This window comes from Rhinolophus sinicus, linkage group LG05, assembly GCF_036562045.2.
Source record: "Rhinolophus sinicus isolate RSC01 linkage group LG05, ASM3656204v1, whole genome shotgun sequence".
Classification (NCBI taxonomy): Eukaryota; Metazoa; Chordata; class Mammalia; order Chiroptera; family Rhinolophidae; genus Rhinolophus; species Rhinolophus sinicus.
The window spans coordinates 63,592,103-63,617,651 of record NC_133755.1 but is presented as its reverse complement, the minus strand read 5'-3'; the positions used below and the strand labels follow the sequence as shown (position 1 = coordinate 63,617,651).

At 36.7% G+C, this 25,549-nt stretch overlaps 1 gene segment (V, D, J or C); it reads right to left on the bottom strand.

Annotated features, from left to right (window-relative positions):
- LOC109439652 (immunoglobulin kappa light chain) overlaps nucleotides 1–25,204 on the bottom strand; it is a 264,553-nt gene extending 239,349 nt beyond the window's left edge. The window contains 2 exon segments of the V gene segment in view: nucleotides 24,709–25,006; nucleotides 25,133–25,204. Coding sequence covers nucleotides 24,709–25,006; nucleotides 25,133–25,187 — 353 coding nt within the window.
- Nucleotides 25,205–25,549: the final 345 nt, after the last annotated feature.

Here is a 25,549-nt window from a genome sequence, read left to right as displayed (position 1 = left end):
CAATTTGAAGCTGTCAGTTCAATTGCGGTTTTTTTTGTTTGTTTTTTTTTCATTTCCAGGAATTTGACTAGTGAATATTTATTCTTTGGTAAAATTTATCTAAGTTTCTATATCTCTTTATTCCCTGGAAAATGAAGAAATGGAGTCATCTATACCCTAATGGTTTATGCAGTGTGGCTCTATGTCAAAATTCATTAGGATATAGTTTGACTTGTTTCACTCTTGGTCAGTTTTTGCTAAATAACAAGCTGTTACATTATTCCCATTTTCTCCAAGTTTCTTCAGTATCAATTGTCTATAACTATGAGAAAGGATTACCTAAATAAAGTCTATAAATTTAACATATTGAGTATGCATTTCTAAAGTGTAATTTTGTCCTCTGATTTGCCAAATAGGACAGAGTAGCAGTCAATATTTTAGAGATACTGGAACTCTGATAAACAAATGCTAGAGAGATTTAAAAATATATTATTAAATAACTCTGACCAAACTCCATACTCTCCCCTCCATGAGATTCTGGTATACTGCCTCTAAGACGAGACTGATGGTGTCCTTATAAACATTTGAAGACAAGTGGTATTATCCATGAATTAATTTTTCGGCCATTCTGTCTATTTTGTGGTTGTTTATTAGCAGTTTAATTTAGTTGTTATTTTCTCTATAAATCACAAGACTTATGACCTATGTCATGAGGGTCTCAAGTAAATTTCACCATAAAATTTAAAAGGAATCAGACAAGTAATATCTCAAAATTGGAACTCATAGCATGACTGTGGACAAAGAAATAATGGGATTTCCATAGGCTCTAAGAATTTAATTTTTTGCAGTAGGAAAAAATATCTTCATATATACCCTTTGGACCTCCAATTAGAAAACATATTTTCAAGTGAGCACAGCAGTTGGTGGGTGATTTAGAAACAAAGATTATTAAAAAATGCCTCAAGCCAGATAAGGAATTATATCTGGTCCTGGACACAAGTTTTGGATGATGGCACCTAGAGTCATATAATCCATTTAATTCATAAAATAATTTGATTACTCATCAAAAATATATATCCACATGTATGTATCATTTATACATATGCATATATACACACATCTTCCTATATATAATTTTTTAATGAAATTTCAATGTAATCAATTTTAATAAGTTTGTATGTTGTATAAGATTATCATTATTGTTACTATAAGTACTGCTATATATGGATCATGTTAGATGGTCTCATAAATGATGTAAATTTTATTCTTTTTATTCAAATATTAAAACACTTCTTATGTTTTTGTCTCCTTATGAAATGGATTCCTAAGTATTATTTTGTGCCATAACTTTTAGTGAAATCTGTCTATTTCTATGTGTAGATATAATATTGTATTAGATTTTACACAATAATGGTTTATAAGGAATCACTCAAAAATTCCATGGCTTATAATACTAAGAATTCAGTTCAATATTCAAGAATGTTTATGTTAACAATGTTGGATGATCCAGAAAGTGCTCAGCTGTGTGGTTCTTCTGTAGATACATGAATTGGTCTCCACTAGGGATTGTTTCCTTTGGGGCCAAGACTGAAAGTGGGAACCCAACGCACATCATTCTCAGAGTAAATTGAGGAAAGGAACAAAATCCCAAAATAAACTGCACCAGTAAGTTTAAGTGCAATTATTTCCAACACAATTAGATATAATTTTGATTTATTCTTAGGTCTTTCTAATTCTTCAAGTTTCTAAAAACTATTACTCTATTTAATTTTAAAATATTTCATCATGCCATTTGCAAAGAGTTGTATTATTTCAATATTTCCAATCTTTTTTGAAAATTAAATTTTATTGGAGTGACAGTGGTTAGTAAAGTCACATAGGTTTCAGGTACAGTATTCTGTAATACAGCATCTGTATATCACGTTGTGTGTTCACCACCCAGAGTTAGTTCTCTTTCCATCACCGTATATTTGATCCTGTTTACCCTCATCTACCACTCCCTTCCCCTGTTACCCTCTGGTAACCACTAAACTGTTATCTGTGTCTATGAGTTTTTGTGTCTTAGTTTGTCTTGTTCCTTTGTTGTTTTCAGTTTTGTATCACACATGTCAGTGAAATCATATGGTTCTTGACTTTTTTGTCTGACTTATTTTGCTTAGCATAATAATCTCAAGATCCATCCATGTTATTGTAAATGGCATTATTTCATCTTTTCTTATGGCAGAAAAGTATTCCATTGTGTATATATATGGCATCTTCTTTATCCAATCATCTATCAAAGCACACTTTGGTTATTTCCATATTTTCGCAACCATAAATAAAAATGCAATGAACATTGGAGAATATATATCTTTACAGGTGATATTTTCAGATTGTTTGGGTAGATACCCAGTAGAGGGATTGCTGGGCCATATGGTAATTCTATTCCTAATGTTTTGAGGAACCTCCACACTGCCTTCCATAGCGGCTGCACCAGTCTCCATTCCAACCAACAGTGTATGAGTGTTGCTTTTCTCCACAGCCTCTCCAACACAAGTTATTATTTGTCGTATTGATGATAGCTATTCTAACTGATGTGAGGTAACATCTCATACAACTCAACAACAAGAAAACAAACAATCCAATTAAAAAGTGGGCAGAGGACCTAAATAGACATTTCTTCAAAGAGGACACACAGATGGCTAATAGACATGTGAAAAGATGCTCAACATCTCTAATCACCAGAGAAAAGCAAATAAAAACCACCTACAATTTGAAGTAGGTTAATTTTCTTTAATTTAAAAATAACATTTGATGTGTTTTCAACATGTGAATTTAAATAGAGTTCCTGAAAAGGAAATAGAAAAATAAGACCCATTTAACTGAAGTAAATGTCCTCTAAAACAGAACATTTCAGCATTTCCATAATCTGCTTCACCTGTTATTAATTTCCAACATCTTCAAAACAATGTACTTTAAAAATTAATGCCATATATTAGGCAATTTCTGCTTATAATACCTAAAGTGGCTTCTCCTTCACATTATGAACTCTGACTGATACAGTAGCCCAGACAGCTCATGTGTGATGATCGCAGTTCTTTATGAAATCAGGAGAGGCGTTGTATGTGCCCCTGAGTCTGAGGAGAGACAAAGAGAGTTAGGGTGCAGAGACGCCTCCCTGGCCACTTCTACGAAAACCTCCAGTCACCATCAAAGAGTGGATGCATCTGAGAAATGCTCTCAGCTGATGGAGGCCCAAGAGGAGCAGCTGGGGCGGCCTGCTGTCAGCTGTCTGCTTCATGGTTTATGCTCAGGCTCATAACACTGTGAGAGGGTAACTGCTATGCTGTTTACAGTAATAAGTTGCCACATCTTCAGGCTGCAGGCTGCTGATGGTGAGAGTGAAATCTGTCCCAGATCCTTGGCCACTGAACCTCGAAGGGACACCGGTTTGCAAAGTGGATGCCTTATAGATCAGGAGCTTAGGAGCTGTCCCTGGTTTTTGCTGATACCAGGCTAAGTAACTGCTAATGCTCTGACTGGCCCGACAAGACATGGTGACTGTGTCTCCCAGTGATGCCGACAGAGAGGTTGGAGACTGGGTCATCTGGATATCACATCTGGCTCCTGAAAACAGAAACATGAAAACAGACATCCATACTCTTAATGGTGTTACCAGGTCTTATAACTACGCTGCAGTCTAAGTGGTACTGACCACACTGGCAGAGCAAATCTCCACTTTTCCTTCCTTACCTGGGAGCCACAGCAGCAGGAGGCTGAGGAGCTGAGTCGGGACCCTCATGTCCATGATACGTCCTGCCCGGGACTGATTCCTGCACAGGGTGTGACCACACTATTAATGTGTCCAGGGCTGTGGGTTGCACCCCAGTAACATGCAAATCAGCATGGTTGGGGCAGGTTGGGCCCAGCTGCAGGGCTGACTGGTCTCAATAACACGGCACAGTCAGTGTCTACCAGGTGCCCCAGCCCCCAGGGCAGCACACATTTGCCTGCAAGGAATGCGTTTCTCCTCGGCAGTCACAGAATCATTCTACTGTCCTATGAGTATAGTGTTCTTGCTCTGTTCACATTTCAGGACATGCTTCTCTTGCTATTTCTCCATCTAAAACAGGGGTCTGTCAAGTATGACATTAACCCGGTACTTGGAATAATTTGCCAGCTCTTTACATTGGTACCTGAGCACGCTGTTGAGGACAGGGGGACTCCTTTTGGGTTGAATTCTTAAAACCTTTGGTAGGGTAAATTAACACTATTGGCAGCCAGAGATGCAATGAGGTATAAGAACAAGCAACTAAAAAAAATGTGAGTGTCATGATTTGTAAAGAAGTGCCCAGTGACTGTCATCTGTAATGTGTCATCTGCAGCTTAGTGGTCTGTCCCTTTCCATTTCCGGGTGCTCTGACACACCACTTGCATATAGGCCATCCATGGTCAGGGATTTCTCTCCTCCACATCTGAAATGTGTCAGTCACCTTCCTCTCTACAGTCCTTTCCCATGCCTATGCTACATGTTCCCTGAGCTTCTTGGGTTACGATTTGTGGCTTGCTTCCTTCTTAACCCAAGATATTCTCTTCAGAAGCTGAAGGCTTCCCTGGACTAAGTGCTTACTTATAACCCTGATACTACTGTGTTCCCTAAATCCGCATATTCCTCCATTACAAAATCTCTTCCAGTTTCTAAGAGAGTATAGTTCTCAGTGGCTGGATGCAGGGTCTTTGGCACGAGCAGGGTGATGAGAGAAAAACTCAGGAAGGTGAGGGTGGGAGGCTTGCACAAGGTATTAACACCCACACAGTATGGAAATGGCATCCATGTGTGATAGAGGGGGAACCCAGCATGGAGCTAGAGTGGGGTGAGGACTGGTATCCCCAAAGGCAGTGATGGCACTTTTGATCCAGTACACATGTTAATCAAGCAGAGGTGCAAGAAGGGGACATTCACCTAGTCAGGGGTAGTCAGTCTAGTGTCAGAGCCCACGCATGGTGGGGAGGGCACCCATGCAGGAGTGCAAAGCTGGCAGTGGCCTGACAAGTGTATCAGAGCCAGAATAGGGTATGTGGGTGGATGTATGGGGGACATTATGTGCAAGGGGATGTAGTTGGCTGTTACAGCAGGAGATTGGTTTCATTCAGGAGGGTTGAGGATCATATAAGTCAAAGTATTAAGGGTCAGTAGAGACAAAATTCTCACTGTTGGAAAAAGTAATTCCAGATACAGAAAATGAAACTCATAGGATAAACTTGTTTTGGATTGAAATAGGAGATATGAGGGTTATATATAGATTAGATATGAAAGTGTGTGTTGATATGTAAATAGATGATGCTTAGATAGAATAATAGACTTCCCCTACCTTAGTACCAATGACATCCAAGTCCCAAGAAGCACCCACAGAGCCCAGATCTTGGTTTCTAAATACTATTTTCCACTAAAACAAAGCAGTAGTTCTTGGAGAAATGCCTCAGTCCAGGTCTAGAATAGAGAAAATACAAAATAACTCTGGACAATCGGGCCAGAAATTAAGAAGTGCTCAAGAATGACTTATTTCACTTGGCTTAATGTTCTCTAAGTCCATCTATATCATTGCAAACTGTTAGATTTCATTCTTCTTTGTAGTTGAGTAATATTCCATTGTATAAATGTACCACAGTTTCTTAATCCAGTTGTCTACTGATGGGCATTTTGGTTGTTTCCAAGTTTTGGCTATTGTAAATAGCACTGCAATAAGCATAGGGGTGCATATATTTTTTTCAAATTAGTGTCTTCAATTTCTCTGGATAAATACCTAAAAGTGGAATTGCTGGGCGGTAAGGTAGTTCCAGTTCCAGTTCATTGAGATACCTCCATACTGATTTCCATAGTGGCTGCACCAATCTGCAATCCCACCAGCAGTGCACAAAGGATACCTTTTCTCCACAACATCACCAGGAGTTTTTATTTGTAGACTTATTGGTGATAGCCTTTCTGACTAGAGTGAGGTGGTATCTCATTGTGGTTTTTATTTGCATTTCTCTGATGGTTAGTGAGGTTGAGAATTTTCTCGTATGTCTGTTGGCCATCTGAATGTCGTCTTTAGAGAAATGTGTCTTCATGTCCTCTGCTCATTTTTTTAATTGGGTTGCTTGTTTTTTTTGTAGAGCTGAATGAGTATTTTATAAATTTTGGATGTTAACCCCTTATCAGATGTGTCATTGACAATTATCTTCTCCCATTCCATAGGATGACTTTTTGTTTTATTGATGGTTTCCTTTGCTGTGAAAAAATTTTTTAGTTTGAAGTAATCCATATGGTTGTCTATTTCTTTTACTTCCCTTGCCCAAGGGGATATATCAATAAAACTATTACTTAGAGTAATGTGTGCAAATTTACTCCTTATATTTTCTTCTATGAGTTTAATGGTTTCAGATCTTACATTTGAGACTATAATTTAATATGCACATATATTGTCTCAGGATACGGAGCATAGCATAGGGAATAGAGAAAATGGAATTGTAATAGATATTATGATGTCAGAGGAGCAATATATTTGTGGTGGGGGTTATAACTTTGTGAGGGGTGAAATGTCTAAGTATTGCATTGTTTTGTACTCCTGAAACTAACACAAAATAAAATAAAATAAAATAAAGCATTAAAAAAATAACCAAAGGAATGATGATGCGAAGAAAAGCCATTTGGAATGGGACTATCATTTGTCAAATCTGTGGAATTTTGAGTTTCAAAATCAATAATGATGATAACTCATTGATGGCAATATGAACCAATGATTTTATACTGATATTTTGATGAGCAATAGGATATTCATAAAGTATTAATGACTTTTCCAAAAAAAATCTGATTAATTTTAAAGGGCAAAAGAGCATCTGTTCAGCAGAGAAGTTGGTAGACACCACCTTGATCTCGGAATTGAAGTGACATCATCAGTAATGGGACGAATTGGAATATTGGACCACCTAATAGGATGCAGTGAGAAGAGCAGACAGTCACGTTCAGATATCCCTGCCAAAGATGCATTATCTGAATCTGATCATGAGGGAAAATCAAGCAAATCCAAATTAAGGGACATCCGACAAGATAACTGGTATTCCTCTTCAAAAGTGATAGGGTCATTAAGTTCAAGGAAAGAATGATGAACTCTTCCAGCCTGCAGGAAAAAAAGGCATAGAGACAAATGAAGGCAACATGGGAATCTGGATTGGATCCTTTTGTTATAAAAATAGTGGTGGGAAATTTGTCAAAACTTGAAGTGCACCTGAGGACTAGATGATTTAATATATTAATGCTGATTTTCTTATTTCATGGCTGTATTGGGTTATATATGAGAATGCCTTTTTTTTTTTTTTTTTTTTGCAGGAATACATACATAGTAAAGTCTTAGAGGGTAGGGCTACCAGGTCATCAGCTTACTCTCAAATGATTACGGGGTGGGGGGTCAGTGCTATGTGCTGTGCCTACAACATTTCTGTGTGAAGTTGTAATGAAATTTTATAAAAGTACAGAAAGCAGTTCTCAAGAGCGTATTGAAGGTATCAAAAAGCATTTTAGTGCCATTTTTATTATCATTATAGGACCAAGTCATTTACTGCAGACACACAGGATAAGTAATATCATGTTTCCTCAAAGGTGTGTCATACGTACATCATTTTCCAAACCCATAGGTCTCAATTTTACAGTGAAGTAAACAGGGAACATCTTGTTATTAAATTGGGCTCCTGCATATTCCACCCCCACTCTTGACTTTTGGCCTTACTTCAACAGCATGAAAGCTCTGGCTATTGATGCTAGACCTGATTACCTCAGCATAAATTGCTGGGGTTTTGTTTTTTCCCCCTCCAACTAAAGAGAATGAGACCCTAAAGAGACCCTAAATTGGATTCTCGATTAAGATACTGCAGAACAGGGTGGGAGTGGCCGCAGACATGTGATTTGCTTATTATTGTCCCTCCAATTAAAATTAAAACTCTATGAGGTCAGAGTTTCTGTTTGACTTGTTTAAAGTGCTCTATGCCTAGCAGAGTTCACAATGCTATGATTTCGGTAATTCTATAAATACATGTATTTTCATTTTGAGTAGGAACAATGAAGGTGTGCTCTAGCTGCGTGTGGGTGCTGAAGCTATTTCACCTCTTACCCCCAGGGGGAGCTGTGACATCTTAGATCTGTTAGTGAATGAGGAAACAAGAGAACTTGAGCTATAAGATGATGGCCTAAAAGATCAGTGACAAAGGTGATTGATTCCTAAGTATGTGTGACACATTTTCTTAGTGTTTGTGTAGGTGGAACTATCAAGTGTCTAGTTTGTTATTGATGTATAAAAATGCAACTAATTTCTGCATTTTAATTTTGTATCCTGCTACTTTTTTGAATTTGTTTATAAGTTCTGATAGTTTTTTGGTAGAAAGTTCAGGGTGTTTACATATAATACCATGTCATGTGCAAGTAATGTAAGTTTTACTTCTTCCTTTCCCGTTTAGATTCCCTTTATTTGTTTTCTTATCTGATTCCTGTAGTCAGGACCTCCTATACTATGTTGAATAAAAATGGACATACTTGTCTTTTCCTTATCTTAAGGAAAATGCTACTGTTGAGTATGATGTTGTCTGTCGGTTTATAATATATGGCCTTTATTTAGTTCAGGTGTTTTCCCTCCATTCCCATTTTGCTGAGTTTTTATCATATATGGATGCTGGATTTTGTCAAATGCTCTTTCTGTATCTATTGATATGATCATAGTGTTTTTATGTTTCATTTTGGTTATGTGCTGTATCACATTAATTGATGTGCAGATATTAAACCAAACTTGCATCCCAGAAATGAATCTCACTTGATAGTGTTTTATGATCTTTCAAATATATTGCTGATTCCATTTACTAATGTTTTGTTGAGGATATTTGCATCTGTATTTATCAGGCTTGTTGGCCTATAAGTTTTGTTGTGGGTTTTTTTTTTTTGCAATATCTGTGGCGTTGGAATACGGGCAATGCTATACTCGTAAACTGATATTGGGAACCTTCCTTCTTCTTGAATTTTTTCAAAATAGTTTGAGATGAATAGGTATTAACTCTTCTTTGAATATTTGGTAAAGTTTACTTGTGAAGCCATCTAGTCCAGGATTTTTATTTTTTGGAAGTGTTTTAAATTCAAGTTTGTTGGTATTTTTTCGTCTGTTCAGATTTTCTGTTTTTTTCCTTAATTCAGTCTTGAATGATAGAAAGTTTCTAGGAATTCAAACGTTTCTTCCATATTGTTCAATATGTTGGAATACACTTGTTCCTACCATTTTCTTAAATTTTTTGTATTTCTGTGGTGTCAGTTGTCACTTTGCCTCTTTCATTTGTGATTTTATTCATTTTGGTCTCTCCTTTTTTCAAGATGAGTCTGGTTAAAGGTTTAACAATTTTGTTTACCTTAAGTAAGAACCAGCTCTAATTCATCAATGTTTTGTATTTTTTTCTAGACTCTATTTAAATTATTTCCACTTTGATTTTTATTATTTCCTCCCTTCTACTTACTTTGGGCTTTGTTTGTTATTCTTTAAATTGTTCCTTTAGATGTAAAATTGGAATGTTGATTTGAGATTTTTCTTGTTTCTTCAGGTAGATTTGTATTGCTATGAATTTCCCCTTTAGGACTGCTTTTGCTGTGTTCCATTGATTTGGGACATTGTGTTTTCATTCTCATTTGTCTCAGGTATCTTTTGATTTCTTTTTTGATTTTCTTGAGACTCACTCATTATTTAGTAGCACGTTATTATTTAGCCTCCATGTGTTTATATGTTTTCATTTGTTTTTTGTAATTGATTTCTAGTTTCATACCATTGTAATCAGAGAGGACTTTTTTGTGTGTGTGTAATTCTTTTTTTTTTTTTTAATTTATTGGGGTGACAATTGTTAGTAAAATTACATAGATTTCACTTGTACAATTCTGTATTACATCATCTATAAATCCCATTGTGTGTTCACCACCCAGAGTCAATTCTCCTTCCATCACCATATATTTGATCCCCCTTACCCTCATCTCCCACCCCCCACCCCCCACCCCCCTTACCCTCTGGTAACCACTAAACTATTGTCTGTGTCTATGAGTTTCTGTTTCTCATTTGTTTGTCTTGTTCTTTTGTTGTTTTGGTTTATATACCACATATCAGTGAAATCACATGGTTCTCTGCTTTTTCTGTCTGACTTACTACGCTCAGCATTACACTCTCAAGATCCATCCATGTTGTCACAAATGTTCCTATATCATCTTTTCTTACCGCCGAATAGTATTCCATTGTGTATATATACCACAACTTCTTTATCCATTCATCTATCGAAGGACATTTTGGTTGTTTCCATGTCTTGGCCACCGTAAACAAAGCTGCAATGAACATTGGAGCACACTTGTCATTATGTATAAATGTTTTCAGATTTTTTGGGTAGATACCCAGGAGAGGGATTGCTGGGTCATATGGCAATTCTATTCATAATATTTGAGGAACCTCCACACTGCCTTCCATAACGGCTGCACCAGTCTGCATTCCCACCAACAGTGTATGAGGGTTCCTTTTTCTCCACAGCCTCTCCAACACTTGTTACTATTTGTCTTGTTGATGATAGCCATTCTGACTGGGGTGAGGTGATATCTCATTGTGGTTTTGATTTGCATTTCTCTGATGATTAGTGATGTTGAGCATTTTTTCATATGTCTATTTGCCATTTGCATGTCCTCTTTGGAGAAATGTTTCTTCAAGTCCTCTGCCCATTTATCAATTGGGTTGTTTGTTTTTTTGTTGTTGAGTTGCATGAGTTCCTTGTATATTCTGGATACTAGCCCCTTATCGGAGGCACTGTTTGCAAAAATCTTCTCCCATTCAGTTGGTGGCCTCTTTATTTTGTCGATGGTTTCTTTTGCTGTGCAGAAGCTTTTAAGTTTCATATAGTCCCTTTCGTTTATTTTAACTTTTACTTCCATTGTTGGGGACATGGTCAAAAAAGAGGGATAAAGAAGTATAAATTGGTAGTTACAAAACAGGGATGGGCAAGTAAGTGAAAAACAGGGAATATCATCAATAATATGGTAATAACTGTAAAAAAAAGCAACTGCTAATAGAACTAAAGGGAGGAATTGACAAAAACACAATTATAGTAGGGGACTTAAATACCCCTTCACAACTATGGATAGATCATCAAAACAGAAAATTGATAAGGACATATTGGCCTTAAATGACACTTTAGACCAATTGGACACAATCAACATTTACAAAGTCTTTCGTCCCAGAACACCAGCTCCTCTCTAGTGCACATAGAACACACTCGCATACTCAAGGATAGAACATTTGTTGGAACACAAAACAAGCCTCAACGATTTAAGAAGATTGAAATCATCCCAAGCACATTCTTTGACTACAATGCTTTAGAACTGGACATCAAGTGAAAAACAGCAGGGAAAACCACAAATACATAGAGATTTAACAACATGCTACTAGAGAACCACTGGATCAAAGAAGATATAATAGGACACATCAAAAGAGACATTGAAACAAATGAAAATGAAAATACTACCTATCAAAACTTTGGCAATACAGCAAAAGTGGTAACAAGAGTCAAGTTTATATTATATTAGGCCTATCTCAAGACAAAACAAAAATCACAAATAAACAACCTAACATTGCATCTTTTCTTAGAAAAAGAAGAACAAATGAAGCCCAAAGTCATGAGAAGAAGAAAATAATAAAAATTAAAACAGAATTAAGTGAAATAGAAAACAAAAAGGCAATAGAAAAAATTAATGAAAAAAAGGTCTGTTTTTTTGAAAAAATTAGTAACATTGACAAACTCCTGGCTAGACTCACTAAGGAAACCAGAGAAAAGACACAAGTAAACAAAACCAAAAATGAAAGTAGTTACAATATGCACCTCAGAAATGCAAAGGATCATACAAGAATACTATCAAACACTACATGCTACCAAATCAATAATCTAGAAGTAATAGACAAGCTCTTAGAAATAAACGAGTATAACCTCCCTAGACTGAATCATGGAAAACTGGAAAATCTAAATAGAGCAATCAACAGTAAGGAAATTGAAACAATCATTCAAAACCTCCCCAAAAGCAAAATTCCAGGACCTGATGGCTTCTCTAGTGAATTCTACCAAATATTCAAAGATGATTTGATACCTGTCCTCTTCAAACTCTTCCAAAAATATTGAAGAAGGAGCAATACGTCATAACTCATTTTATGAAGCCAAAATTACCCTGATACCAAAACCTGGTAAGGACAACAACAAAAGAAGAAAACTACTACAGACCAATATTTCTGATATATACAAATGCAAAAATCCTAAACAAAATACTACAAAATCGAATACAGCAGTACATTAAAGAGATTATACATCACAATCAAGTGTGGCTCCTTCCATGGTGCAAGGATGGTTCAACATATGCAAACTGATTAATGTGATAGAAACTAACTTAGATGCTTTTCAGGACTACATAAACTGAGAAAGTACTTGATATTAATGTGGGTTGGAGTTGGATTTGATTAAATAGACATGTTTTTAGACATAAGTAGATATAACATACATTTAGATTAAATATATTTATATTAAATATAATATTTTTATTTACTTGGGTTTACAAAAATAAATTAATATTACCTCTGTTACAAAATTTGTCAGCAGAAAAATTAGTTTGGAGTAATAATTAACTTTGATGTCTTGTAGTTTTCATGGGCAATCTAAGTGTAATCGTTAAGGATTAATGAACTAAATGGATGAAAATCGAATAGAAGCCTTTTTGGTAAATCTTTTCAGCAATAAAATAATTATACTGTGTGGTATATGTGCTTAAATATAGTTTTCCTGTTTTGGTAATTTGAAACTTTAGAGTTTTACTAAAGAAAATGATGGATTTATTGACTATCTAGATCGTCTCCTAATGAGATAAAACACTGAAACTTTAATTGTTAAATTAGTCTAACATCACCTACATTACGCTTCCTGTTACAGAAAAACTGAAAGATAAATTTGGATCTAGTATGAATATGTATTGTACTTTATTGAGGAAGCATTAGCTCTAAAATTATAAAACGTATTTGCCAGTACAAGAACCTATGTTTCTAGAGGTTATCAAATATATTCATAAATTTGCTAATCTAAAAATGCTAATTGCTTACTTTTAGTTTTCACTACCTATTAAGTTTTCTAAGCGTTAAGAATTTTAATTAATATGCAAGAAAATAATATATGGAAATGCATATTTACAGCAATTACAAGAAAAGTTGTAGAGATGTATAAAAAGAAATATTGAAAAAGGAAGTCTTTTCTGTGGTCAAGCTGAATAATATTGGAATAAATTTAATTAAATAAATTTAAATATAAAGAGTAAGCTGATGCCAAATTAGATTTCTGTTGTCTCTCTCCATTTAAAAAACAAAGTTTTCTTGGACTATTTGTCTGTTCCTGATTGGATACTATGAAAAACGTTTTGCCTATAAAATGAAGACTTTGTGTTTTCTTAAAATGATTTCATGTTCTCTGTATCATCAGGTCTTTGAATGTTTAGATAAATTGAGTCTTCTTAACATTAAAAGAGCTAAATTTTGTTTACAACTATGTAACTTTCCACATTTGTCTGCAAACTCTTTCGGTGTCATCATGATTAAATGGATCACTAAATATTGTTTCACAGTGACTTACGATCCTATCTAAGTGTTTTAAATTTTTTGACAAATTGTTTGATAATCTTTCCAAAATCCAAAATTAAATAGAAACTTTTAAAGACTGAAAATAAATGTAACATTTTCAGGAGAATTCCTGAAATATTTCAAAGGACATCTCTCTTTCTTTATAAAAAGGAAAATTAAAATAATTAGACCATTTGAAATACTAAAACTACATGGGAAACATTGTTAACTAAGTAAGAATAGGTATGCATATATTACTGTTATTAATATAAATGTTCTAGAAAACATATACAATTTCCCAATATCTGAAATGTCATGATATAATGTTTTCATTGGCAAAATTAATTCTTTTCTTAAATTGTTTTATGTCAAAACAAAATTTCGTTGTCAATTGCATTATCTTTAAGCATGTGCAATTTACAGATTGAATTGTCTTCTACTGAAACTTTTGCAAATATGTTTCATCTTTAGAAAAATTCATGGAGAGGACTTTGACACTTACTTTAAAATACAGATTTCTGATAAACTTTCAGATCACACCATTAAACTTGGTAGAATTTTGCAGAAGTGGTGGCTTCTTAAGACTGTTACCAAAAGATGAAGATTTTTTTTTTAAATTAAAGTTTAATGGGGTGACAATTGTTAGTAAAGTTACATAGATTTCAGGTGTACAATTCTGTATTACATCATCTATAAATCACATTGTGTGTTCACCACCCAGAGTCAGTTCTCCTTCCATCACCATATATTTGATCCCCTTTACCCTCATCTACCAACCTTCTCCCCCCTTATCCTCTGGTAACCACCAAACTATTGTCTATGTCTATGAGTTTTGTTTCTCATTTGTTTGTCTTGTTCTTTTGTTGTTTTTGGTTAATATACCACATATCAGTGAAATCATATGGTTCTCTGCTTTTTCTGTCTGACTTATTTCGCTTAGCATTATAATCTCAAGATCCATCCATGTTGTCACAAATGGTCCTATTTCATCTTTTCTTACAGCCAAATAATATTCCATTGAGTATTCCACAACTTCTTTATCCATTCATCTATGGAAGGACATTTTGGTTGTTTCCATGTCTTGGCCACCGTAAATAAAGCTGCAATGAACATTGGAGCACACGTGTCTTTTCGAATAAATGTTTTCAGATTTTTTGGGTAGATACCCAGGAGAGGGATTGCTGGGTCGTACGGTCATTCTATTTTAAATTTTTTGAGGAACCTCCACACTGCCTTCCATAATGGCTGCACCAGTCTGCATTCCCACCAACAGTGTATGAGGGTTCCTTTTTCTCCACAGCCTCTCCAACACTTGTTACTATTTGTCTTGTTGATGATAGCCATTCTGACTGGGGTGAGGTGATATCTCCTTGTGGTTTTAATTTGCATTTCTCTGATGATTAGTGATGTTGAGCATTTTTTCATATGTCTATTTGCCATTTGTATGTCCTCTTTGGAGAAATGTCTCTTCAGGTCCTCTGCCCATTTTTCAATTGGGTTGTTTGCTTTTTTGTGTTGAGTTTCATGGGTTCCTTGTATATTTTGGATATTAGCCCCTTATCGGAGGCACTGTTTGCAAAAATCTTCTCCCATTCAGTTAGTTGCCTCTTTATTTTGTTGATGGTTCCTTTTGCTGTGCAGAAGCTTTTAAGTTTGATATACTCCCATCCATTTATTTTATCTTTTACTTCCATTGCCTTTGGGGTCAAATTCATAAAATGCTCTTTGAACCCAAGGTCCATAAGTTTAGTACCTATGTTTTCTTCTATGCAGTTTATCGTGTCAGGTCTTATGCTTAAGTCTTTGATCCATTTTGAATTAACTTTGGTACATGGTGACAAATAGCAGTCCAGTTTCATTCTTTTGCACGTGGCTATCCAATTCTCCCAGCACCATTTATTGAAGAGGCTGTCTTTCCTCCATTGCATGTTTTTAGCTTCTTTGTCAAAAATTATCTGTCCATATTTATGGGGGATTATTTCTGGGTTCTCAATTCTATTCCATTGGTCTATGTGTCTGTTTTTCTGCCAATACCATGCTGTTTTGATTATTGTAGCCCTGTAGTACAAGCCAAAGTCAGGAAGTGTGATACCTCCATTATTGTTCTTTTTTCTTAAGATTGCTTTGGCTATTCGGAGTCTTTTGTGGTTCCAAACAAATCTGATGATTTTTTGTTCCATTTCTTTAAAATATGCCATTGGGATTTTGATGGGAATTGCATTGAATCTGTATATTGCTTTGGGTAATATGGCCATTTTAACTATGTTGATTCTTCCAATACATGAGCACAGAGTGTCTTTCCATTTCTTAGTGTCTCCTTCAATTTCTTTCAAAAAAGTCTTATAGTTTTCAGCATATAGGTCTTTCACATCCTTGGTTAAGTTTATTCCTAGGTATTTTATTCTTTTTGCTGCAATTGCAAAAGGAATTGTTTTTTGTATTTCTTTGTCTGAGATTTCATTGTTAGTATATAGGAAAGCAATGGACTTTTGTACGTTCATTTTGTAGCCAGCAACTTTACTGTATTCATTGACTGTTTCTAATAGCTTTTTGGTGGAATCTTTAGGGTTTTCTATATAGCATCATGTCATCTGCAAAAGTGATAATTTAATTCTTCATTCCCAATTTGGATGCCTTTTATTTCTTTCTCTTGCCTGATTGCTCTGGCAAGGACTTCTAACACTGTGTTGAAAAGCAGAGGTGATAGGGGACAGCCCTGTCATGTTCCTGAACGTAGAGCAAAGGGCTTCAGTTTTTCACCATTAATTATGAGATTAGCAGAGGGCTTGTCATATATGGCCTTTATTATGTTAAGGTATTTTCCTTCTATACCCATTTTATTAAGTGTTTTAATCATAAATGGATGTTGTATCTTGTCAAATGCTTTTTCTGCATCAATTGATATAATCATATGATTTTTGTCCTTTATTTTGTTTATGTCATGTATCACGTTGATGGATTTGCGGATGTTGAACCATCCTTGTGCCCCGGGGATGAACCCCACTTGGTCGTGATGAATAATCTTTTTAATGCATTGTTGTATTCGATTTGCTAGAATTTTATTTAGGATTTTTGCATCGGTATTCATCAGAGATATTGGTCTGTAGTTTTCTTTTTTTGTGCTGTCCTTACCAGGTTTTGGTATCAGGGTAATGTTGGCCTCATAAAATGAGTTAGGGAGTACTGTCTCTTCTTCAATTTTTTGGAAGAGTTTGTGCAGGATTGCACATCTATGACTCCAATAAATCTAAGTACCAATTTGAAACCGTACATAGTTATTACAATATTATTAAATATATTCCTTATGCTATATGCTCTATCCCCATGATGCCTTTATAACAACCAATTTGAGCTTCCTAACCCCTTCCACTTTTTCACCAACCCCATAACCCCTAGTCTGGTAGAGTATTCTCTTTTTATCAAACCAACTGTTGTTCTATTATCAATCCTTTCTGAGGCCAATGGTTGGGCTTCCCTAGCCAGTTTTCCTAACTTATCAGTTGTGCAAATACCTCTATAGACCATGACAGAGGGTGGACTACTGCTGGTTTCTTTAAGGGTAGTATTCCTTGCAGAAGTGTCAGCATGTGATTTTCCCTACCTTCCAGAGAGTCAAGTTTAGTATGCCCTGGTATCTTAATAGCTAAAGCAGCATGTAAAAATGTATCATCCAATAACTCCTGAATATGCAAAGCATTTTTTATTTTCTCTGCATATAAGGAAACCATGTTGACTCCACAACATTCAAAAATCATGCGCTACTCCAAAAGATTATCTACTATCAGTCTAAAGTTGGCAGTGTTGCTCTCTGCTAAAGTACAAGCCCAGATAAGAGCATATAATTTATCCTGTTGTGCTGAAGTAGCTAAAAGTAAAGATACTGTTTAAATTACACCAAAGGCAGTTGATAATGAATATCCAGCGCAATATTTGCCAGTTTTGTTTTTAAATAAGAACCATCACAAAACTATGAGAAATCAACATTCCCCAGAGGAGTTCCTTACGGAAAATCTTGAGGCATCAGGAGGTAATCCATCAATATTAGGCAGTTGTAAGAGGTTTATAGCTATTGAAAGGATGAAAAATAACTGGGTTAGGGTTATAATGACATGAAAGAGGTATGTGAGGAGCAGTTAACAAAAGGATTTCATATAAAGTGAGGCAACTGATTGAAAAACGTTTGGTGTGATGAGAATTCAGTAGGGCTTCTGCTGGGTAGAGCACAAAGATGGTTAAAAGGAATCCCTCACACACACAAAAAAATCTCTTTAGTGGCTTTAAGGAGAAAGAGCAGAGGCAGTAATGGCTGTAAGGCAATGGGGTACCCCGATGTCCCGGGATCCAGTTACTGACTACAGTACCCTATAGGCCTATGGTTTTCTACGTTTTTGATTGAGAACAGAGAGGGCGACTTTCCTTTTCAAATACACAAAGGAAAAATTAAAGAATCTGTTCAATGGGATGCCCCCCCCAAACAGGTGGGTTTCTTAAATGCTCCTTTCAGTTTTCAAAGGCTATGCTGCCCTGTTCTTCCCATAAAATTGGGTCAGGGTTGTTGTGCTTAAGTAAATCATACAGCTTATAACATAGGAGCGAGACTTGGTTTCTAATTCTGACAATAACCCACTGAAAAACCTCTCAGCTCTTGCTTAGTTTTGGGTTGTGGGAAACTTGGGACACCATCAAGCTTTCTGGATGTAGGTGAGGCCTTCGTTTGGATATCAGGTGTCCTAAATGTCAAACCTGGGTTTCTGTAATTGGCAACTTTTCTTTGGAGACTTTAGGTTCTTTTAAGGCCAAAACTTTTAGCAGGTGGATGCTGTCTTTGAAAAGAGCACAGAAGCAAGTCATCCACATATTGCAGCAAAGGAGAACTCCTAGGGAGGTGTGTACCATCTAGATTAGCCTTCAGGATTTGTGAGAAACAGAAAGGGCTCTCAGTGAATTCTGAGGCATTAGTGTCAAGGTAAATTGTTTTCCTTCCCACATGAAGGCAAAAAAGTGTTGACTAGCTTCATTGACTAGAATACTCAAGAATGTATTGAATAAATCAATTGCATTAAGAAATTTACTTTCAGTTGGGATGGATGTTGGTAGTATGTGAGGGTTAGGAATAATAGGATTCTGAAAGATAACAATGTTGTTTATTGCTCTGAAGTCTGGAATCTCAACTCCCATCCCTTGGATTTTCTCACAGGAAAAGTGGGAGTGTTACAGGGTCTAGTGCAAGGGCATGAGGTCCTGAGTTTTGGAATCTATTGTGGGCTTTATACCTTGAAAGACGCCTTATGGGATATTGATTCTGGCAAGAGGGTTTAAGGAATATATCTGAATCTTGATAGGAGGTACCCTGTGGGTTATGCCAATATCAGCTGAGATTTTGCCCAGAAAGAGAATGACAGGTGATTTATAGGGACAAATGAGTTATGCTCTGATTTAACTATATTGTCATCAGAAATGGAGCAAATAAAATATGCTAGAAGTTCATTTAATTTACCTGCTTTGTTGTTTTGATGGCTACTGTGAAATTCTAGAGAGATTTCCCTTTTTGGGAGAAATTCCAGCATGATGTTGTTCTAAGAAGGCTCAGCTTAATAAATGAGTAGAGACAGAGAACTAAGGAGAAAAGAGTGAATAACTGTTAAACAGCATATACAAAAAGAACAGTTTCAGAGACAGTTCTCATTTGAGGTTCACCCTATTGGAACTGTTTTAGTACACTGAGGCAGGGGCTGCTTTGTAACTTGGGGTTGAACACCAAAAGCATAGGTTAGGCATCAATTAGGACAGGGAGTATTCATTCCCAAATTGGAGAAAAGTTGTGTCAGGCTGTTGTGTCAAATTGAGCAGTTGCAGACAAGCAGGGCCTTTAGCAGAAGAGTACAAAGCCTCTGACACATTAGATGAAGTCACGAGAGCTTCAAAACACAGACAGTGGAAGTTCAAATCAAGGAGAAAACTTAGCCTTAGAACTCCTGGGCCAGTGAGAAAACCAACAAGCTCAAAAGGCTCTGTGGGTGCCACACCTGTTCACCTACCATCCTTGGTGTTCTCGGGGGTCTTCTCTGGACCTTGTACAGGCCACCAAGGATGTTGGCCTTAAACAAAAAGTCAACTAGATATTTCTCCAACAAGTGGTTCATTTTTGAAAAGCAATAATTGTGATCAGGAACATGCACCCAGGGCGAAGACAAGTGTAAAAGAAGAGGAAGTTCCTTTAGAGAAAGACGTTAGGAGGGTGGGTATAATCAGAGTCCTACCTGTGGGACTTGGAGACGGACGTAGGTATGAGACACCTCCTTCAGGCCCTCTCAATACAATCTTGATTGATGACTTCTTTAATAATTTTCTTACATATTTTATCTACTGTGCAAATTATAAGGGTGACAAAAAAAAAAACCCAGCTGTTTCTTTACATATTTAAGGGAAAAAGCAAGTAGAGAAAAGGAAATTGTTTACAATACATACATGTATTCATCACTCATGCAATTATTATGAAGCAGCTTCCTTAGTATTTTTCATCCTCTGTGTTCCTTTCTGTGTGGGAGGTTGTGAAAAGGCTACACCACATGCCTTGCACTCTTGATCGGAGATGTGATTAACACTCTGCCCATCAGATGCGTTCCTGAGGAGTGGTTGTCAGAACAGAGTGAGGGGAGGGGACATGCATGACCACAGGCGCTCAGTTTGCTGGTGTGGGTCCTGGCCTGGCAACACATTCTGGTGGACACAGCTTTCTGATTCTCCAGATTGCTGTTGCCATTGCAATAGCTTTTCTGCTCACAGAAAACACTAGGGGGTTTGAGGGATTAGAACTTTGAGTTGCCAGGGCCTGTTCATGTGGCCTTTCTCAACATTTGTAATGTTCCTAATCCATTATAATAAACACCTTTCTGCTGGAATCAGCCATCATGTCTTTCCTCATGTCCCACTGAGTCAATCACAGAACACATGAAAGTAACACGTCAGCCTTAGTCAGATGAAATCCATACCCCTGGGCTATGCATGAACTGCCATTGCTGATGTCACAATGTCTGTTCATTAGGCTCACAGGGAAAGCATGGAAAAGTGACTTGCTCAGCATGTTTGGGCTGCTATAACAAAAATACCTTATACTGTAGGGCTTGTGCACAACAGAAATAAATATATCTCACAATTCTAGAGACTGTGGATTCCAAGCTCAAGTTGCTGGCAGACTTGGTGTCTGGTGATGGCTCACATTTTGGTTTATACATAGTTTTCTCTCTGTGTCCTCAAGTGGTGGAAGCAGCCAGGGAGCTCTGTGAGGTCTCTTTATAAGGGACTGATCCCATTTTCCAGTTTCTAACCTCTTGACTAATCACCAGAAAACGGCCTACCTTGTAATATAATCACATGGGTATTTAAGATTTCAACATATGAATTTTGGGGGGACCAACAATCATACCATAGCAGTAACTGACTGACACCTAATTATTGAGAGCCTTCTGCTGTGCAATGGCCCTTAGACTCACATTCACTTGGGAAGCCATTGTTCTCAATCTTGGTTCATTTTGAAAGGTCCAATCATAGTGCTTCACAAAATACTTTTTACTCTGTTTCCAGCCTTTTACCCTTGTTTTTTCTAAAGTCTGGTTATTTGTTAGAACCAGGAATCTATATCATTGAATTAGCTATCTGTCCTCCAAAGAGATCATCAGATATAATCCTCGAATTTTACATACTGTTGTGACTCCCCTTCTTCCAAAGCCCCCTTGGGTATATAAGTGATGTGACATCAGTCCAGTGTATTTCTCTGACAAACCACAGGCATAAATTTCACAATTCCAGAAATAATTCATAAACATAAGGCAACATCTGAATTAATCTGCATTTTAGAGCTCTCAGGTCGTTTGTTTGTTTTTGGGTTTTTTGTTGGTTTGTTTGTCTTTTTCATTCCCAGGCATGTTAGTAGTGAATATTTCATTCTTGGTAAAAATTTTTCCATGTTTCTATGTCTCTTTCTTTACCTGGAAAATGAAGAAATGGAGTCATCTATGCCCTAATGGTTCATGCAGTGTAGCACTATATTAGAAGTTATCAGGACATACGTTGACTTGTTTCACTCTTGGTCAGTTTTGATTAAATAACAACCTGTTAAATTGTTCCCATTTTCTCCAAGTTTCTTCAGCATCAATTATCTATAAAATATGAGAAATGATTACCTAAATAATGTCTAAAAATTTGAACATATCAAGTATGTATTTCTAACGTGTAATTTTGTCCTCTGATTTGCCAAAAAGGCCCAAGTAACCACTCAGTCAATATTTTACAGACATTGCAACTCTTGATAACCAAATGCTAGGGAGATTTTAAAATATGCTATTAAATAAATCTGACCAAACTTCATAATCGCCCCTCCATGAGATAATGACATAGTTCCTCTAAGACTAGGCTGCTAGTGTCCATTATACACTATTTGAAGACCAGTGGTGTAAACCATGAATATATTTCTTAGTCATTCAGTCTATTCTGTGCTTGTTTATTAGTAGTTTAATTTAGTTGTTATTTTCTATATAAATCACAAGACCTATGACCTATGACCTATGTCATGAAGGTCTCAAGCAGATTTCACCATTAAATTAAAAAAACACACACACAGCACAATATATAGATGCTACGTTACAGAATTATCCCTTTGAAGCCTATGTAACTTCACTAACAATTGTCACCCCAGTACACTCTATTTTTCAAAAAATCCACATAAGTAATATGTCATACAAGGACCTCACAGCATGATGGTGGACATAGAGATAATGGGACTTCCATAGGCTCAAAGAATTTAATTTATTGCAGTAGGAAAAACATCTGCATTTATACCCTTAGGACCTCCACTTAGAAAACATATTTTCAAGTGAGGACAGCATTTGGTGGATGATTTAGAAACAAAGATTATAAAAAAAATGCTTCAAGCTAGATAAGGTACTATATCTGGTCTTGGACACAAGATTTTGATGGGGAATAACTGGAGTCAGATTAACCCATTTAGTTCATAAAATAATTACATTACTCATCAGAAGATAATACCCACATGTATGTATCATATATATGCATATATAATCACATCTTCCTATATAATTGTATTTATGAAATTTGGGGGTAATCATTTTTATTAAGTTTGTATGATGTATAAAATTATTATTATTATTACTGGAAGTACTGCTATATATGGATAATGTTAGGTGTTTTCATAAATGATGTAAATTTTATTCTTTTTTTCAAATATTAAAACACTTCTTTTATGTTTTTGTGTATCCTTATGAATGGATTCCTAAGTTTTATTTTGTGTCATAAGTTTTAGTGAAATCTGTCTATCTGTATGTGTAGATATATAAATATTGTATTAGTCAGATTTTACACAATAATGGTTTGTAAGGAACCACTCAAAAACTTAGTGTCTATAAAACTAAAAATTCAGTTCGATATTCAATAATGTTTATGTTGACCATGTTGCGTGATCCAGACAGTGCTCAGCTGTGTGGTTCTTCTGCTGGTACATGAATTAGTCTCCAGTATGGATTGTTTCCTTCGGGACCAAGACTGAAGGTGTGAACCCAAGGAACATCATTCTCAGGGCAAAATCGATTTGAACAAAATTCCCAAAACAAATGGCACAATCAAGTTTAAGCCCAATTGTTTCTACCACAATTACATAAAATTTTGATTTATTCTTAGTTCTTTTTAATTCTTCAAGTTTCTAAAAACCATTACACTATTTGATTTTTAACATTTTTCATCCTTCCATTTACAAATAATTATATTTTTTAAATACAATCTTAAAGGAAGCTAATTTTGTGTTAATTTGAAAATAAAGTTGGTTGTGTTTTCAACACATGGATTTAAATAGAGTCTCTTTAATAGAAATGGAAAAAAAAAAAAGACCATTTAACTGAGGTAAATGTCCTCTAAAACAGAGGATCTTTAACCTTATATATATTGCCTGATATCTTGTTAAAATGAAGACCCTAAAAAGTAGCTGTAAAGTGGAACTTGCTGTTTTGCATTTGTAATAAGCTCCCAAGGATGTCAGTGTAGCTCTGGCTCCAAAGAAAATCTTGAACAGCGAGATATTTTCATATAGGAGAGACAGAATGCTCCACCCATATTTAAGTTTTCATTTTTTAATCAAAAAAGGCTTTCATTCTTTTTCAAATTATTTTCCTAGCTGCAAATATTTCCCTCATTTCTTTTTCTCTTTTTTTCAAACATTTAACAAAGATTTCTTGTTCTGAATCCAGACTTGATGATAAAGGTTAAAAGTACCTCTTAGTGAAGTGTAACAATCAAAATTCTGAGATGTAAAAAGAATGACCATCCAGGCTGTCTGCTGTCAATTCCCCATCATCACTCTCACTTGTGAAGGTATATTTCTCAGAAATGCTCTACCCTCTATGATTTTTCATAGAGTTGCTCAGTGAGGGGCTCTCACTAAGATTTGGAAGTCAGACGAGGAGGATTCAATACTATCCATCCTGTCATGCGGGCAGAGAGGAGGACTGGAGAATCACTGGTGAGCTGAGAGCATCAGCACCCCCACTCCTGGGCATCCCCAACAGGTCTGGGGACCACATGGTTAAACAGCCTCTGTCTCCAACCAGAGCATATGTTCTCTGGTTTCTGGGGGAGCACCAGGGAATCCCACATTTCCATTGTCTGTTTCCCATTATTAATGCCTAAGCTGTCGAAACAATGTATTTTAGAAATTCATTCCCTATATTAAGCAATTCCTGCTTGGAATACATACAGTGCCTTCTCTTTCCCTTTATGAACTCTGACTAATACAGTAGCCCAGACAGCTCATGTGTGATGATCTCTGTTCTTTATGAAATCAGGAGAGGCATTGTATGTGCCACTGAGGCTGAGGAGAGACAAAGAGAGTTAGGGTGCAGAGGAGCCTCCCTGAACACTTCTACCAAAACCTCCCGTCACCATGAAAGACTGGGTGCATCTGAGAAATGCTCTCAGCTCATGGAGACCTAAGAGGAGCAGCTGGGGTGACCTGCTCTCAGCTGGCTGCTTCATGGTTTATGTTCAGGCTCATAACACTGTGAGAGGGGTATTGTCGTACTGTTGACAGTAATAAGTTGCCACATCTTCAGGCTGCAGGCTGCTGATGGTGAGAGTGAAATCTGTCCCAGATCCTTGGCCACTGAACCTCGAAGGGACACCAGTTTCTAAATTGGATGCCCTATAGATCAGGAGCTTAGGAGCTGTCCCTGGTTTCTGCTGATACCAGGCTAACCAACTGCTAATGCTCTGACTGGCCCGGCAAGTGATGGTGACTGTGTCTCCCACTGATGCAGACAGAGAGGATGGAGACTGGGTCATCTGGATATCACATCTGGCTCCTGAGAACAGAAACATGAAAACAGACATCCTTAGTCTTAATGGTGTTACCAGGTCTTATAACTACCCTGCAGTCTAAGTGGTACTGACCACACTGGCAGAGCAAATCCCCAGTTTTCCTTCCTTACCTGGGAGCCACAGCAGCAGGAGGCTGAGGAGCTGAGTCGGGACCCTCATGTCCATGCTACGTCCTGCCCGGGACTGATTCCTGCACAGGGTGTGACCACACTATTAATGTGTCCAGGGCTGTGGGTTGCACCCCAGTAACATGCAAATAAGCAGGGTTGGGCAGGTTGGGCCCAGCTGCAGGGCTGACTGGTCTCAATAACACGGCACAGTCAGTGTCTACCAGGTGCCCTAACCCCACAGGGCAGCACACATTTGCCTGCAAGAATGTGTTTCTCCTCGGCAGTCACGGAATCATTCTACTGTCCTATGAGTATAGTGTTCTTGCTCTGTTCAAGCTTCAGCACATGCTTCTCTTGCTATTTCTCCATCTAACTGGGTGTTTCGAGTATGGCACAACCCTAGTACTTGTAAGAAAT